Raw genomic sequence first — 16,767 nt, forward strand, 5'->3', positions numbered from 1 at the left:
GCCCACACGCCCTGGAGCCTGCACGCCACAGCTAAAGAAGAGAAAACCCGCACGCCACAACTAGAGAGAAGCCCATGCACCGCAACAAAGAGCTCGCGTGCCGCAACTAAGACCCAACGTGGCAAAAAAAAAATGAAATTAAAAACAAAAAAACGTATTTGCCATCCCTACTGTACTCATTTTTAAGGTTGCCATGGTCATAATCCAAAGTTGAAATGCACCAAATAAATGAGATTGGACCAAAGCTTCAGTTTAATGGGGGCATGTGAGGAAAGATACATACTTTCCCATGTCAGGTGCCCTGGGACTGGCAGAATAGCTGGCAGCAGGGGTGGTTGCAGAGGATGGACCAGCAACACAGAGGGTGGGAACTGAGGCCTCAAATCTGTAGACAGTTCAACCCTTGGTAAACAAATGGATAGGCCATTCTCAGAACAGCTAGTGTAGCTGATGATGTTCTCACTCAACTGGCCTCACTGAGCAAACTAGCAAGTTGTTTTAGTGTTGGTGGATTCGGGCTCCAAATGTGGATTCGGGCTTGGACCCTGTCAGGCCATCCCGTAAGGAAAGCCAAGCATGCCTGCCTCCCAAGGGAAAGAGGGGATCACCCCCACTCTGGCCAGAGCTCCTCTCTGGCACTGAAGCTGTGGCTCGCATGAATCCTGAGCCCCAGGGAGTCCTTGCTGGGAGCAGGAGTAGGAAAGAGTCAAGACTACAGACCTCGGAGGTGTTCCAGGCCTGGAAATATCAGGTTTATGAAGTTGCATCTTTCACTAGCTCTTCCTTTGGCAGCAGAACCAGGCCTTACTTTCTTTTCTTTTTTTTTTAACATCATTATTGGAGTATAATTGCTTTACAATGTTGTGTTAGTTTCTGCTGTATAACAAAGTGCATCAGCTATACGTATACATATATCCCCATATATTCTCCCTGTTGCGTCTCCCTCCCACCCTCCCTATCCCACCCCTCTAGGTGGTCACAAAGCACCGAATTGATCTCCCTGTGCTTTGCAGCTGCTTCCAACTAGCTATCTATTTTACACTTGGTTGTGTATATATGTCAGTGCTACTCGGTCACTTCGTCCCAGCTTGCCCTTCCCCCTCCCCATGTCCTCAAGTCCATTCTCTACGTCTACAACTTTATTTCTGTCCTGCCCCTAGGTTCGTCAGAACCATTTTTTTTTAGATTCCATATATATGTGTTAGCATACGGTTATTTGTTTTTCTTTCTGACTTAACTTCACTCTATATGGCAGACTCTAGGCACATCCACCTCACTACAAATAACTCAATTTCACTTCTTTTTGTGGCTGAGTAATATTCCATTGTATATATATGCCACATCTTCTTTATCCATTCATCTGTCAATGAACTCTTAGGTTGCTTCCATGTCCTGGTTATTGTAAATAGAGCTGCAATGAACACTGTGGTACATGTCTCCTTTTTCTTTTTTAATAATTTAACTTTTTTTAACATCTTTATTGGAGTATAATTGCTTTACAATGTTGTGTTAGTTTCTGCTGTATAACAAATCAGTTATATGTATACATATATCCCCATATCTCCTCCCTCTTGCGTTTCCCTCCCACCCTCCCTATCTCACCCTCCTAGGTGGTCACAAAGCACTGAGCTGATCTCCCTGTGCTATGCAGCTGCTTCCCACTAGCTAGCTATTTTACATTGGTAGTGTATATATGTCCATGCCACTCTCTCACTTCATCCCAGCTTACCCTTCCCCCTCCCCTTGTCCTCAAGTCCATTCTCTACGTCTGCATCTTTATTCCTGTCCTGCCCCTAGGTTCTTCAGAACCTTTTTTTTTTTTTTTTTTAGATTCCATATATGTGTGTTAGCATACAATATTTGTTTTTCTCTTTCTGACTTACTTCACTCTGTATGACAGACTGTAGGTCCTTCCACCTCACTACAAATAACTCAATTTCGTTTCTTTTTATGGCTGAGTAATATTCCATTGTATATATATGCCACATCTTTTTTATCCATTCATCTGTCAATTGGACACTTAGGTTGCTTCCATGTCCTGACTACTGTAAATAGTGCTGCAGTGAACATTGTGGTACATGACTCTTTTTGAATTTTGGTTTTCTCAGGGTATTTCTGGGTCTTATGGTAGTTCTATTTTTAGTTTTTTAAGGAACCTCCATACTGTTATCCATAGTGGCTGTATCGATTTACATTCCCACCAACAGTGTAAGAGGGTTCCCTTTTCTCCACACCCTCTCCAGCATTTATTGTTTGTAGATTTTTGGTGATGGCCATTCTGACTGGTGTGAGGTGACACCTCATTGTGGTTGTGATTTGCATTTCTTTAATGATTAATGATGTTGAGCATCCTTTCACATGTTTGTTGACAGACTGTATATCTTCTCTGGAGAAATGTCTGTTTAGGTCTTCCACCCATTTTTGGATTGGGTTGTTTGTTTTCTTGACATTGAGTTGCATGAGTTGCTTGTATATTTTGGAGATTAATCCTTTGTCAGTTGCTTCATCTGCAAATATTTTCTCCCATTCTAGGGTTGTCTTTTCATCTTGTTTATGTTTTCCTTCACTGTGAAAAAGCTTTTAAGTTTCATTAGGTCTCATTTGTTTTTGTTTTTATTTCCATTGCTCTAGGAGGTGGGTCAAAAAGGACCTTGCTATGATTTATGTCATAGCATGTTCTGCCTATGTTTTCCTCTAAGAGTTTGATAGTGTCTGGCCTTACATTTAGGTCTCTAATCCATTTTGAGTTTATTTTTGTGTATGGTGTTAGGAAGTGTTCTAATTTAATTCTTTTACATGTAGCTGTCTAGTTTACCCAGCACTACTTATTGAAGAGGCTGTATTTTCTCCATTGTTTATTATTGCCTCCTTTATCAAAGATAAGGTGACCATATGTGCCTGGGTTTATCTCTGGGCTTTCTATCCTGTTCCATTGATCTATCTTTCTGTTTTTGTGCCAGTACCATATTGTCTTGATTACTGTAGCTTTGTAGTATAGTCTGAAGTCAGGGAGCCTGATTCCTCCAGCTCCGTTTTTCGTTCTCAAGATTGCTTTGGCTATTCAGAGTCTTTTGTGTTTCCATACAAACTGTGAAATTTCTTGTTCTAGTTCTGTGAAAAATGCCATTGGTAGTCTGATAGGGTTTGCATTGAATCTGTAGATTGCTTTGGGTAGTAGAGTCCTTTTCACAATGTTGATTCTTCAATCCAAGAACATGGTATATCTCTCCATCTGTTTGTATCATCTTTAATTTCTTTCATCAGTGTCTTATAGTTTTATGCATATAGGTCTTTTGTGCCCCTAGGTAGGTTTATGCCTATGTGTTTTATTCTTTTTGTTGCAATGATAAATCTATTTGGATTTTTTGGCTTCTTATTTTCCTCTACCAGCAAGGCTTTGGGAAATGTGTAGCCACTTCCTCTGTGGTCATTGATGTGCTAAGCAGGTCACTTGGGTCAGGCAACATCAGTTCTGACACCAATCCAGGGTGAAAAGGGAGGCTACTAAATGGAAATTAGAGATAAACATCTTCTCCTATGACTTGGAATGGCTGTGGTGGGAGGATCCAAGGAGTCAGGTTTTTCAGAAGCCTGTAGCGTTAGCCACTGGTCAGCGCCTGTCCTTGAAGACAGGAAGTGAGACTTACACTTCTTTATTGTTCACTCCCCATAACTCTGGTGCCTATATATCCTGTCTCGATTAAGATTCTACTGTTTGCTTGTAGCAGGGACCCATTAGAGCTTATCTGAGGAAAAGTGGGTGAGAGATTATAAATTATTAAAAAGATAGAGGGATGTATTTGTCAAGCTAGGTTTGGTCATGCTCTGGTAAAAATTAAACCTTAAAATCTCAGCGGCTTAACATAGCAAAGGCTTATTTCCCACTGCACAAAGTCCAGCGAAATTTGGGTGACTCTCCTAGGCAGTTCTGGGGACTCAGAGATCCAAGTGCTGCTGTCTTGTAGCTCCATCATCTGAGCACCAGGCACCAAGGTCACTCCCAAGGGAAGAGAGGAGAACAAAGGATGGCACCCATTGGGTGCTTTAAAAGGTCAGGCCTGGAGGTATTTCACTTCCCCACCCCCACCATGGAAGGAAGGCAGGGAAACGCAGTCTGTCTGTGGGTCCAGGAAGATGACAATGAAACCCAGTCTGGTGAAAACAAAGCTTGCCTCATGAGACAGAAGGGTATCTCACAGACAGACCAGGAGGGCAGTGGGAGCAGCCTGACCCAGGGAGCTGGAGCCAGGAACTGGAAAGCCACTGGGAACCCACACAGCTCCTCTCTCAGCCTTTCTGACTCTCTAGCAGACACCCAGTCCCTCATCTCTGCTTCTCTCTCCTTCATTTTCTTCTCTCTGCAGACTGACAGTTTTCACTGTGCATGGCCGTCCACAGACCTCTACTTTACATAAGTAAGGACATTGTGGGTCAACTTTAGACTGCAAGGAGAAAAAAATCTAAGTGGTTCAGCTGCTACCATGCATCTACCCAATTCTAATCAACTCCAGCTAGGAGTGTTGGGTGGGGTAATCACCCAACCATTTGCAGGGCCCAGTGCAAAATGAAAATGCAGGGTCCCTTGTTCATAAAGCAGGAAAAAGGCTTTTTCCTGTCGTCCACAACCTCTCTTGACCTGCCATGGTGGGGCTTTTTATTTGCTACTTAATGTTGTACTCCTTGAGGCATGGGCTACTCACTGCATGAGTACAGACCCTCACAGGCATAGGGGCTCCCTGGGACAAAAGCATGCAGGGCACACACCCAACGCTAGCCTCCCCTGCACTCGAGCCTGGGCCCCCACTGGGGTGGCAGGTGGCAGCAGACACTGATGGGGCAGGGAGTGGGGAGGACACGTCAAGGGGCACAGGAGCAGGCAGTGGAAAATCTGTCCTAGGGAGGCAGGGAAGAGATAGGAGGCAGGGCCACATACCAACCAAGACTCAAAGCCCCTGGGCCGTGCTCCACTGTCCCATCAGACTTCACTTACAAAGCACAAATTCAAAGAAAAAATGGTTAAGAATGTCCAAACGGCAACTGCAGAGTATTTAAACCCAAGCAGGGAGCTCCCTTCTTAGTGTGGAGTCCTGTGTAGCTGCACTGCTGGCAGGCCCAGGAAACAGCCCTGCGTACAGTGTTAACATGAATGTGGCTGCCCACACGTGTTCCTAGAGGGTCTGTTATTCCAGAAGAGGAGAAGGGTCAGGAGCTAAAAAAAATTCTGAAAGATGGTTTGCTAAATAGCTAGTAGGCACACATTTGACATTTGACATTATTATAATGACTTATATTTGGGGCTTCTTCTGGGTGTAAGGGGCCGTGAGCAGCTCAGTTGGCGTCCCAGGATATTGGGACAGTCATCATCACTGTAGCACTCTGCTCCTGAGCTCTTTGGAACCGTTTGTCATCCTTTCTCTTCTGAAATTCTCTAGCTTCAAGGCATGAGACCTGCTGGCTTCCCTCCTCCATCTTCAGATCACTCTCTCTTTCCTGGTGCTTCTTCTATCACCTGCCTCCCTCCAGATGGGGTATGTCCCCCTCTCTACATCCCCAAATTTGGCTCAGACATTTCACTCTTACCTGAAGGCTAGTAGCTCCCAATATTTCTAAGGTCAGGAACCCCTTTAAGGAGAGTGACTGACTCTTTTCCCAGAAATTTTTCACATCAGGTCGAGTGGACCCAGGACCAACTGCATCCCATACACCTGTGGTGCTTGGTAAAAATGCCAGTTCCTGGGCCTTACTCTAAATCCAAACCAAATCAGAACCTCCAGATGGGGCCTAGGTATCTGCATTTTTACAAGCATTCTAGTTGATTTTGTGGCCTCAAATGTGTAAAAACTGTAGCCATAGGGTATCAAGGATCTCAGGTCAGTCAGTGTCAAGAAACCCTAATCTAAACACTTCATCATAGTGATACCCTTGGCCATAACTAATGTGTCCTAAGTATACAGCTCCAGCCAGGCCCTCTCTCCAATATTCCACTGCATGGAAATGGTTATTGGACTGTCCTCTTTTTTTTAAATTAATTTTTATTGGAGTATAGTTGATTTACAATGTTGTGTTAGTTTCTGCTGTACAGCAAAGTAAATCAGTTATGCATATACATATATCCACTCGTTTTTAGATTCTATTCCCATATAGATCATTACAGAGTATTGAGTAGAGTTCCCTGTGCTCTACAGCAGTTTCTTATTAGTTATCTATTTTATATATAGTAGTGTGTATATTGTCAGTCCCAATCTCCCAATTTATCCCTCCCTGAGAACTCTTGAAACCTACTATATACAGTTGATTCTTGCTTGTTTACCTTTTTCTACCAATCTGCACATCTGAATTTGGCTCCATCTGCAGTCGGGACTGACGATTGATTGATTTCTTCTGACAGCTCTCAAAGGGCCATATCACCTCCTTACCAGGGCATGTGTGTGCCATCTGGCGGTAAACTGACCACACTGACTACAGGCTACACTGACCCTAGAAAATGCTGTGCCGTTTTCAGCAAATCATTTTTGCCCAACATAGGACTGTATGTATTGAAAGCATACCTTCAAACACTTATTCTTCCAAAAGTTTTCATGTCTGTCAAATAGGCTCATCAGTATCCAGGCTCAGTCGTCTGAGAGGCCTCCTCAGCTGTCTCCTACCCAATCAGACATGGACATGTCCTGCCCATTCTTCTGCTGAAATACCTCTCGAATGTCTAGCTCCCTCTAGAACTCTACAGTCACCAACCGCATTTATCTACAACCTTGTCCCAAACTTTAACTACAAAGATCCTCTGGATATTTTCTCCCTGCCCCACCCCCTTCCTTCCCTTCTCATTCCCTAGTTCTATTCCACATCCATCTACGGAGAGGATATCAAACACACGCAGATATCAGTGTCATCCCCCGCTGCTTAAGAATCTACTGTAGCTCCGCACTGCCTTGCACATACCGTCTACACGCCTCCACTTGGTCTTTAAGTGCTGCTGCCCCACATCCCTCTGCCAAGTATACACTTCAGCCTCATCTCTACACACTCCAGCTGAGCCATTCTTCCTCCTTTCTCTCACCCTGAATCACGCAAGCTCCCACCCCTGTACCTTTTCTCCAGCTGGTCTCCTGCATGGGATGCCCAGCCCTCACCTCTGCAGCCATCTCAGGCCACTGTGTCTTCAGAGCCACAGCTCAAGGCTCACTCTCTCTGAGGGCCTTCTCTGACTGCCATGTGCCCAGACTTCCCCGGTACCTCTGTAGGGGTTTGCTTCTCTGTAGCTCCCTCATCTCATTGTGGTTTCAAAGTATTCACCTTCCTCAGATAGGTTGCAAACACAGCAGACACAAGGATCAAGATTTCTACTTATGGGAAGATTTTGGTGCACACAGAAGTGCTTAGTAAATGGTGGTTTTCTTTTATATATATATATATATATATATATATATATTTATATATATATATATATATATATTTATATATATATATACACACATAGATATATATGTGTGTATATATATATATATTCTTATTGGAGTATAACTGCTATTCAATGTTGTGTGTGTTAGTTTCTGCTGTACAACAAAGTGAATCAGCTGTATGTATACATATACCCCCATATCTCCTCCCTCTTGCGTCTCCCTCCCTCCCACCCTCCCTATCCCACCCCTCTAGGTGGTCACAAAGTACCGAGCTGATCTCCCTGTGCTATGCAGCTGCTTCCCTCTAGCTATCTATTTTACATTTAGTAGTGTATATATGTCAGTGCTACTCTCTCACTTCGTCCCAGCTTACCCTTCCCCCATAGTGTCCTCAAGTCCATTTTCTACATCTGCATTTTTATTCCTGCCCTGCCACTAGGTTCATCAGTATAAATGGTGGTTTTCTGAAGAGTCACAGGCTTGGATCTTTAGAAAGACCTACCCACTCCAATATTGGTGATTGTTATATGTGTTCCGGAGAAACAAAAGACCCTCAACTGTTCATGTTGCGACCTCACTGGCTTGTCCGAGTGCTTAAATGGAATAATTGACACTAAGACTATTTGTGGAAGCAAAATTATTGTGTTAGATTATGTGTAAATTATTCACGTGAACCCCTTAGATCCTTGGGTAATTACACACTAAGAAAGGTATCTGTTACCTGATCTGGGCCCTCGAGTTTTCTCAGGCTATTTTATGCAACAAAATAGAGACCAAGCAAACCAGCTTCTGCTCTCAATTCCCCTTGGTGGCCTAGAAGAGACAGGCTGGCTGGATGAGCGTGTTTGGGGCTGCTCCTGGGACACCTGGATCTCAGCCATGCAAAAGCAGCACTTCCTGACACCTACCTGTGCCGGGGCTTCACTAGTGCCCACCCACATTGTCACCAAACCTCATTTAATTACATTGATTGCTTGAGAGATGACTGATTTATGAGTCTATAGTGAAGCCACTTAGAAATTATTCTTAGTCCATTGGAACTTCAGCAAAAGTGGTTTTGATTGGCAAACGGGTCTTTGTTGAATTGTTTTTAAGAATCTTTGGGCAAATATACTGGGTTCTAAATAAAAGGCATGAGGTGGTTCCTTAGGGCCCATAGATGATTTAAGAGGGGGAAGGTGCTCTTTGTTTTTTGGGTTGTGGTGTTGGCTTCACTTTCTTCCATCTGTGGTTTATCATCTAAATTTCTTTTTCTGTTGTAGGACCACCTGGCCCAGCAGGTAAGAGCCCATGGATTTTCCAAGTTCATGGGAAGGATATGGGTGGCTGGCCCCCCAGGATCACTCATAAGGGACTGAGGCAGGGAAGGAAGAAGAGTCTGAAGGCAGCCTTGACTATCACTGTGTCCCCCTCCTCTCTGCCCCAATCACCAGCTCTCCTGTTCCCTCCCACTTGAGAACTTGCTGTCACCATTCCCCACCTGTCACTGCTTCAGGCAGGGGCAGGGAAGGTAGAGAAGGAAAAGAAGAAGCAGGAGAAGATCTGGAAGAGGCGTCAATGCCTGGCCAGTTTCACTGTCTAAAGGAAGTCATGTTAACTTCTGTTAAGATTTTTTTAAATGTTCCCATTTCCTGTGTTTTGATGCAGGACCTCCAGGAATTGGTGGGTTACCAGGACACAACGGATCAGATGGACGGCCTGGTCCCCAGGGCCCAAAAGGCGAAAAAGGAGCAAATGGAAAAAGAGGAAAAATGGGTATTTTGTCACTCTTCTAATTCATTTCCTTGTTTTTTGTCTCCATTATTGCATGTTGGATGAACCAAAGTTGGCACAGTGGGGGAAAAGTGCTGCATCTCTGAATGCAAGGCTGGTTAATGCTTGCCTGGAAGCTGCTGTGTTCTGGGGCAGCAAGGGCCTTCTCTTTGGTCCAACCCTGATAAGATTTATATCCAGTCTGCCCGAGAGAAGCAGTATACCTGAGAGCTGATGTCCACTCCTCTGCTTGCTCTGATGCAGACAGACAGATGGAAGGGGCAAGAGTGAGCAGTCCTGGGGAGGGGCACTACACGGGCTGTGAAGGCTGTCTGTGCTGGTACCCCAAGTTCTCTCAAGGGTCGTTCCCGCCCGACCCTCTCACTGCCTGCTCCTGCCCAGCAGATTTTTGTGTTTGACTGAAAATCAGTTGACTGATACTGACCTCTAGGTTTTCCTGGCTGGAGGAATCACCAGAATGATTTGAGTAGAAAGGCAGCATCCAGGCTGACACTCAGGTTGTGTGGTCCCAGCTGTCAGGGTCTCCTGTCCAGGGGTCACAGGACTATTAAGAAGATGTGGCTGGCATCTCTGAGAGACCTCCTGTGCCCTGCTGTGAGTGGTGGCATTGCCACCACTCAAGCAAAGACCTGGAAACACCAAGGTGTCAGATGTGTCAGGGAGCAGTGACCAGCAGGGGCTCAGGTAAGGCCTGGCAGGGTCTGGGGGCTGGGGCAGGGTGAGTTCTGAGGGGCTCTGAGCACCAGTCCTGGGAAGTCCATGGGGAAGGCCGGGGCAGAGTCACCTGAAGAGAGCTGGCACATGGCACAGTGGAGGCTTGAGGGCAGGGGTTAGAGACTCCTCAGGACGCTTCAAGGAAGGCGTGGTTCTTAGCCACAGCTGAGGGTGGAGGCTCCACTAACCCTCTTATCTATTTTCAATCTCTTGGTTACACTGCCCTAACTCACCTGGACAGGCCCCAGGCTAGAAGAACCACTAGAACAACTCTTCCAGACAACACAGGAACCCCTTCCAGCGTTTCTGCTCTTAAACAATTTGAGTGAGAGCCAGTGGAAAGGGAGAAAATTGTTGAGGGGCTCTGCCACTTGCCAAAAGCCTGCATACCTGTGCTCCCAGGGGCAGCCTCTGTGAAAATGGGCCCACGCAGCCCATGTCAACTCCGTCCCCAGAAGTCCAGCAGTTACAGCCAGAACTGCAGAGCAGAATGGACCCTTACATGTCAGATAATAACTATAATTATAAATGAATATCAGCATCAGTTAATGATGACCGTCAGTGTTCAGGTACTTGGTTTATCCCAGAAAGACCCCAGAAATGTGATCCAGTCCTGAGGATTCAGTAATGAGTATTATGAGAGCCAACAGTGAGGGGGAGGGACCACCATGCAGCACTGGATGTGGGTCAGGTGAGAAAGGGGTAGCTACAAAAAGGTCTGAGACAGATCTCTAGCTTTGAAGAGATATGCTTAGCATGCAGCCCACAACCCAGTGAGGGCAGAAAAGAAAAAGTCTATTTATTTCTGTAAGACATATTTATGTGGCAGGTATTATTCTAGATGCTGGAGATCCAGAAATGAAAAAGCTGACAACATCTCTGCCCTCATGAGGCTGACATCCTAGTCTGGGCAGACGGACAATCAACAAGAGAAATAAGTAGAATATATTGTCTGTTACGCGGTGCTAAGTGCTAAACAGAAAAATAGAGCAAGGGGAAGGGATAGGAAGTGTGTAGGGTGGGGCGTGACTGTAGGCTGGGAGGCCAGGTGAGCCCCCTGAGAAGGGACCTTTGAGCAGACACCTGGAGGAGAGGAGAGCGCAGGTGGCGGACTGTCTGGGGGAGAGGGTTCCAGTGGAGCCTGTAAGTCCAGTGTACCTGCAGACGCTGAGGAGTGGCAGGGAAGCCAGCGTAGCCGGACAGAAAGGATGAGAGGTGAGCATGGTCAAGTTGAAACCAGAGAGGTAACAAGACCAAATCAGGTTAGCCCTGAGCATTTTAAGAACTGGGGTTTGTACTCAGACACCTGCCCTGCACACCTCCCTGGCAGCCACACAAAGGAGCCTGCAGGAGGGAAAGGAGGAGGTTTTGAAAAGTCTACCTCTATGAATAGGTTGTTGGAAGCATTACTCAGCCCTCGGCCAGCTCAGACTCTAGCCTGGACCATCCGACGCCAGAGCAAGGGCTGTGCTGTCCCCGTCACCCTGCCAAAGCCGCATAGCTATGCTTTCCCTCCCCTGATCCCTTCCTGAGCCCAGGATGGATTCCCATCCCACCCAGCAATCAACAGAATTGCAGGAAGTGGGAGGCAGGACGAGAGCTGGCAGGCCCACGGAGGGGAATTGGCTTTATTCCAGGAGCCATGAGAAGCCACGAAGGGGTTTCAGGTAGGAGAGTGACATGATCACATCTGCCTTTCTGTAATACCCCCGCCGCTGCTGGTGGGGGACACACTGGAGTGAGCGCACAGGCGCTGCTGTTAGGGAAACAGGGCAGAAGCTACTCAGCGTGAGGGCGGAAGGGATGCAGGTGGGGTGTGCAAAGGCCGATGAGCTGAGTGACATTTGGGGGTGAAATCAACAGGACTTGGGGGAAGGTAGATATGAGAAGGAAGGGGAAGGGGTCACCAAGACTGACTGTGAGATTTTCATCCTGCCTGACTGCTCTTCCCTGAGGTGAGGGGCCCCAGACCGGCTCAGGTCCAGGGAGACAGTCATGGCTCAGCATGGGATGTGCTGAGTTTGAAATGCCTTGAAACACCCAGGAGGAGGGGGGCCTTGAAGATGCAGGTCTGCAGTTGGAGAAGTCCCTGGGGCTAGAGGTATACATTAGGGTGTCACCCAAGGCAATGGGCTTGTGGGCCAGGGTGCAGTCCCTTAGGGAGGGAGCTACCAGCAGAGGAGAGCCTGGGTCAAGCCCTGAGAAGTAACAGCGTCTAGTGACCAAGTAGAAGGGGAGGAGCCAGCAAAGGAGGCCAAGGACAGACTGAGCAGCAGGAAGAACAGCAGGAGAGGATGGGAACATTCATCAGCAAATACTTATTGAGAGGGTTCCAAGTACTAGTGGGGAAACAAAATAGACGTAGCCCCTATTGTGGAACTTTCCATCTTTGGTGGGGAGGCAGACATAAATAGTCAACGCAAATACATCTGTAATCACAATGTGAGGTGCACATTTGAAGGAAAGATCAGGGTGTTATAAGCTACAGTGCAGAGAGGGCGGGTCGGGAGGTAACGTCTGAGGTCAGACCTGAAGGATGAGGGCGAGGCAGAGGGTTGCCCAGGTGGAGGGCACACACCTGCCAAGGCCCTGCTGGGGCAGCTGGGGGAGGGGGCGTGCAGCAAGGTGAGATGGGAGGCGGGGGCCAGGCCCTTCCAGAGCCTTCAGGTTAGTGGTCTGGGGTCTCTCTGTCAGCCACAGGGACTCATGCAGGATGTGACCTGCTGGGCCAGGATCATGGCTGTGGAGAACAAAGGACCGTCATTTCAGCTGAGAGTTCCAGGATCGTTAGTGGTTTGCCAGGCAAGGGGTGGGAGAGGGGAGGAGTGGGCGTGCGTTCCAGAAAGAGGGAACAACAAGTGCTATTACCAAAATCAGGAAAAAGAGACTGTGTTCCACAGAGATAGGACTGGGTTAGGCTGGACCATGCCCTCTAGCAGTGATCCTCTGGACAATAGTAAATAGCTGGCATTTACTGTCAGGCACACTACCTAGTCCTCTCTACACTCACCTCATTTAGTCTTCACAACAACCCCAAGGAGATGGGTATTTTTACCAGCCATATTTTTCCCAGATGAAGAAACCTTATCTTTCTGTTTTCCAAACAGGTCAGGCCCACCCTTGTCCCAGGGCCTTTGCACTGCTGTGGCCCGGCCCTTCCTGAGGCCCGTCCTTCCCACAGAGCAGATCTCAGCTTATAAGTCACCTCCTCTTCAAGATCGTCCCTGACCTCTGTGTCTGGCCCCTGCCTCACCAACTCAGTCACATTCCCTGCTCTTTTCCAATAACATATCCCTCCCTGAAATTCTCTCCCAGTGTTGCCTGTTGATATGCTGATGGTCTGACTCCCTAGGGAGAACGTGAGGTCCGTGAGAACCAGGCCATGTCGCTCTCGCTTAGACTCAACCTCCAGAGCCTGGAACAGCCAGCGAAAGAGGGCAATCAAGTCATGGTTGAACTGATGGACGTAATTTGTCCAATGTCCAAAAGCTAATAAGTGGAGGAGGTGGGATTTGAACCCAGGCCTCTCTGACTCCTGGACCCCTGCTCTTAAACACGACTGCACTAAACGTCTAGGCTTGAGGAGGTCGGGCCCAAGCTGTGAGAGCGGCGTTAGCCCGAGCCGAGGGAAGGAAGGCTGGGCCTTGGGAGCTAGTGCTGTTAATTGTCGAAGGATGATGCTGAGTCTGACCCTGAGTCTTCCCGGGAGGCTGGGAGAGCGCCAGCCCTTCAGAGAGGCCCGCAGGACGTGTGCAGGAACGCACAGTTCAATGAGTACTAACCTGTCAGGCAGAAAGAATGGTCCCTGCTCTCCTGGCAGAGGGGAGCCAGGAAAGGAGTTCCGGGAGCACCTGCCTCGAACCCCGACTGGCTCTGAGGCCTTGGGTAGGTCAGTCCCTCATCGGGCCTTGGTCTCCTCTGTACGCTAAGGAGGTTGTCTTCCAACAACTCTAGCATGGCTTCCGGTTTTTAAACAGCCTGCTCTAGTGTTTGCCTATGAAGGAGAGACTATTACTTGGCATAGCTCTCAGCCAACCCCAGCTGAGGCTCAGTAAATAATTAATGAGTGAAAAATGAAGGAATGCATGAATGAGAAGAATAGAACATAATTTCTGTCCATGAGAGCTTACAGTCCTGTTGAAAGAGAAGATATAGTGTATATACAGGATGAATTCAATAACTGGTTATTCTGATATGAAGATGCTTTATACTACACACCAGAGAATACTGCTGGAAGAAAAATCTGAACTTTGCTGTGCAGATAATGAACAAATAGGATCCAGTGTAGAGGACGGATTGTACAGTAGAGACAAGTGTAAAGGACAAGAGATAAGTGTGATCAACATCTTGGACACAAACAGAGGGGAGATGGGGAGGGAACTGCAGGGGGGAGAACAGAAAGGCCACGCTCGGAGGAACTTCTAAGGAGGCTGCCCCTGCGTATAAGAGGGGACCCAGGTGAGCCTGGGGTGGGGTCAGGGCCTTTAGCTCCATGTCTGCTGGAGGCCGCCGGGAGCCACTGCGGGCTCTTGAGAAGAAGACTAACCTGACGAAACCAGAGTTTAGAGCTTTAGACCAACAGTTGTTTCCAGGATATTGAAATATGAAGATAACCCTCAATGTCTGACCTTAGGGATGCTAAGAACAAGGGTGCAGTAGGCCAGAGCCAGAGCTTGAAGTCTTGGTTTGGGTCCCGGATCTTCCGCTTACTAGCTGTGTGCACTTGGGCAAGTTACTTAATCACTCTGTTTCCTTATCTGTAAAATGAGAACAGTCATAGTATCAGCCTCATAGTGTTGTAAGGAAGATTACATTAATTAATATATATATAAAATGCTTAGAATAGGGCCTGACACATAGCAAGTGCTATGTTAGTGTTAGATATTACTGTTGTTGTTGTTTCCAAGGGTGAGGAAGGAAATCTGAGTGGAAATGCCTGTATTTATTTGAAAACACCGACTTAGATTTAGAGAGAAGAATTGGACTTACATGTTGTCAATTATGCAACTAGCGTCTTTTTCGAAGTTTGACGTGCTATGCCTCAAAACCAAGCATTTTCTTTCCCTCCATCTGCCTCTCACTTTCTCACTCAAGAGTTAATACCTCAGTGTCTTCTCTAAGAATCGAATCTCCACCAAAACAGAAATAAACGCCCTCCTCCTTATTCATCCCAGTCTTGGGTCTGGGTTTTTCCCAACACCCTTGGCTCCGTTTCCTTTGCCTCAGTCGGTCACAGATGGTCCTGCCAAAAATAAGATGTCCTCCCTCACCCCTTGCAGTGAAGATGATGGCGTTGACCCCAGCTGGTCACACAACCCCAAACTCTAAAGCTGGGAAAACAGCTTGTTTTGAGTGGGCGCCACCGGGGAAGGAAAAGAGCAGAAAGCCACACCCAGCGCCCAAGCAAAGCAAGAGGAATCTGGCCTTTCTTTCCTGGCAGAATGTGCTGACTCAAAGCCTGCCAGGAATCACGGGACAACAATGCCGAGGTCCAGGCCACACAATGTTTAACAGTGTCCCTGTGCACAGCTGAGTCAGGGGAAGGTAGAAAGTGCCACATTCAAGTCCTCTGATGAGGTGGCGGTATACTTCTGACACACCATGGCCAGTGCGTGGCCAAGACAAGGGAAAACTTTGTGGAGGCAGCAAAGACGGTACGTAGTCAAAACATCCCCTACCCTTTCTTAATGAAAGCTGAAAAATTATCATGCAGACATAGCTGAGAGTCAGAATACACCCATAAGCAAAGGTCCTTAATATCCTGAGCTTTAAACACCTGCCCCTGTGCAGGCTGCATTATAGCAGCTGCATTACAGTATGAACGTTTTTCTATTTCACGCCTTGCCTTTTTGAGAAAGGGGGAAAATGCATAAGAGGAAGGAATAAAAGAAAAGAAGGGGAAATCAAACGATGATGCAGAGAGGCTCTTTGTGACTAGAATAAATGCCTGAAAAAGAAACCCCTTAAGTAACTAGAAGATACCATTTCCCTGAGCATTGCTGAATGTAGGTCATGTGACACCTTTAGAAGGTATCAGTTATACTTGGTGCATTGTGCTGGCTGGACACTATGGCAACGTTCTCTTTTGTGTCCTTCAGATAATGTGCTAAATTGCCTATTTAAAATACTGACAAAAGAACATGTGCTCATGCAGAGGTCCCTGATTAAGAGAGGTCCCTGCTCTTCTTCACATCCTCTTCCACTGTGTCCCCAGCAACTCCATCAGTGCAAGATGACACCCAAGATCACCCCTGGCAGAGGCAGGGAACCAGGGGCTTCTGACCCCCATCTACAGCTGAATTGCATGGTTTCCACTGAGTTGTTTTTTTTAGTAGTTGGCTGAAATCTAGTGAATGTTTCTTTGTTCACCACATTTTTTAACAGTGATCAACACTTTAAGTTTCTTTCATATACTGCTGACTTCCTTGGGATGGTCTGTGTAGGGTGCCTTGAGTCTGGAAGTCCTTATCATTCCCTCGGCATAAGGGAAAGCTGCTAAGAGCTCCAGATGTATGTTTTAGGGAATAATGGCCTCCGATGGCAGTGCAGAGTATTCCAGCGCGATCTGTGGTGTGATGTGATACAATAACCTCCCCATTGCTGCAAGGGCTTGAAAGGAGCCAGTCGGGTGGTGGAGAGGGGCTTTCAGGGTTGGATGGGAGATTAATCTAAGTGACCCCTAAGGTGCCTTCCGATCTGGAATTCTATGATTCTCTTTGGACAGCTGTATAAGAATCCTATGGGGCTGGTAGGAAGTTGGGGGTAGGGTTCAGAATTGGTCTTAAATCTGGGGGGAAGACAATTGCAATGGCACAGAATGACAATTGGAGAATGGGGATTGGCCGAGTTGATGGGGCACAGGAGAGGGGTGAATGGGCAG

General features: G+C 47.0%; 1 protein-coding gene across 4 annotated transcripts in view; it reads left to right on the forward strand.

Moving 5' to 3' along the window:
- The window catches only part of GLDN (gliomedin), a 111,782-nt gene that overhangs the window by 80,605 nt on the left and 14,410 nt on the right, over positions 1–16,767 (forward strand). For all 4 annotated transcript variants that reach the window (XM_079914524.1, XM_079914525.1, XM_079914526.1 and 1 more), the window contains 2 exons: positions 8,663–8,680; positions 9,048–9,155. In XM_079914524.1, the coding sequence (XP_079770650.1) occupies positions 8,663–8,680; positions 9,048–9,155 (126 nt within the window). The remainder of the gene's footprint in view (positions 1–8,662; positions 8,681–9,047; positions 9,156–16,767) is intronic.

The sequence above is a fragment of the Stenella coeruleoalba genome (assembly GCF_951394435.1).
Source record: "Stenella coeruleoalba genome assembly, chromosome: 2".
NCBI classification, from domain to species: Eukaryota; Metazoa; Chordata; class Mammalia; order Artiodactyla; family Delphinidae; genus Stenella; species Stenella coeruleoalba.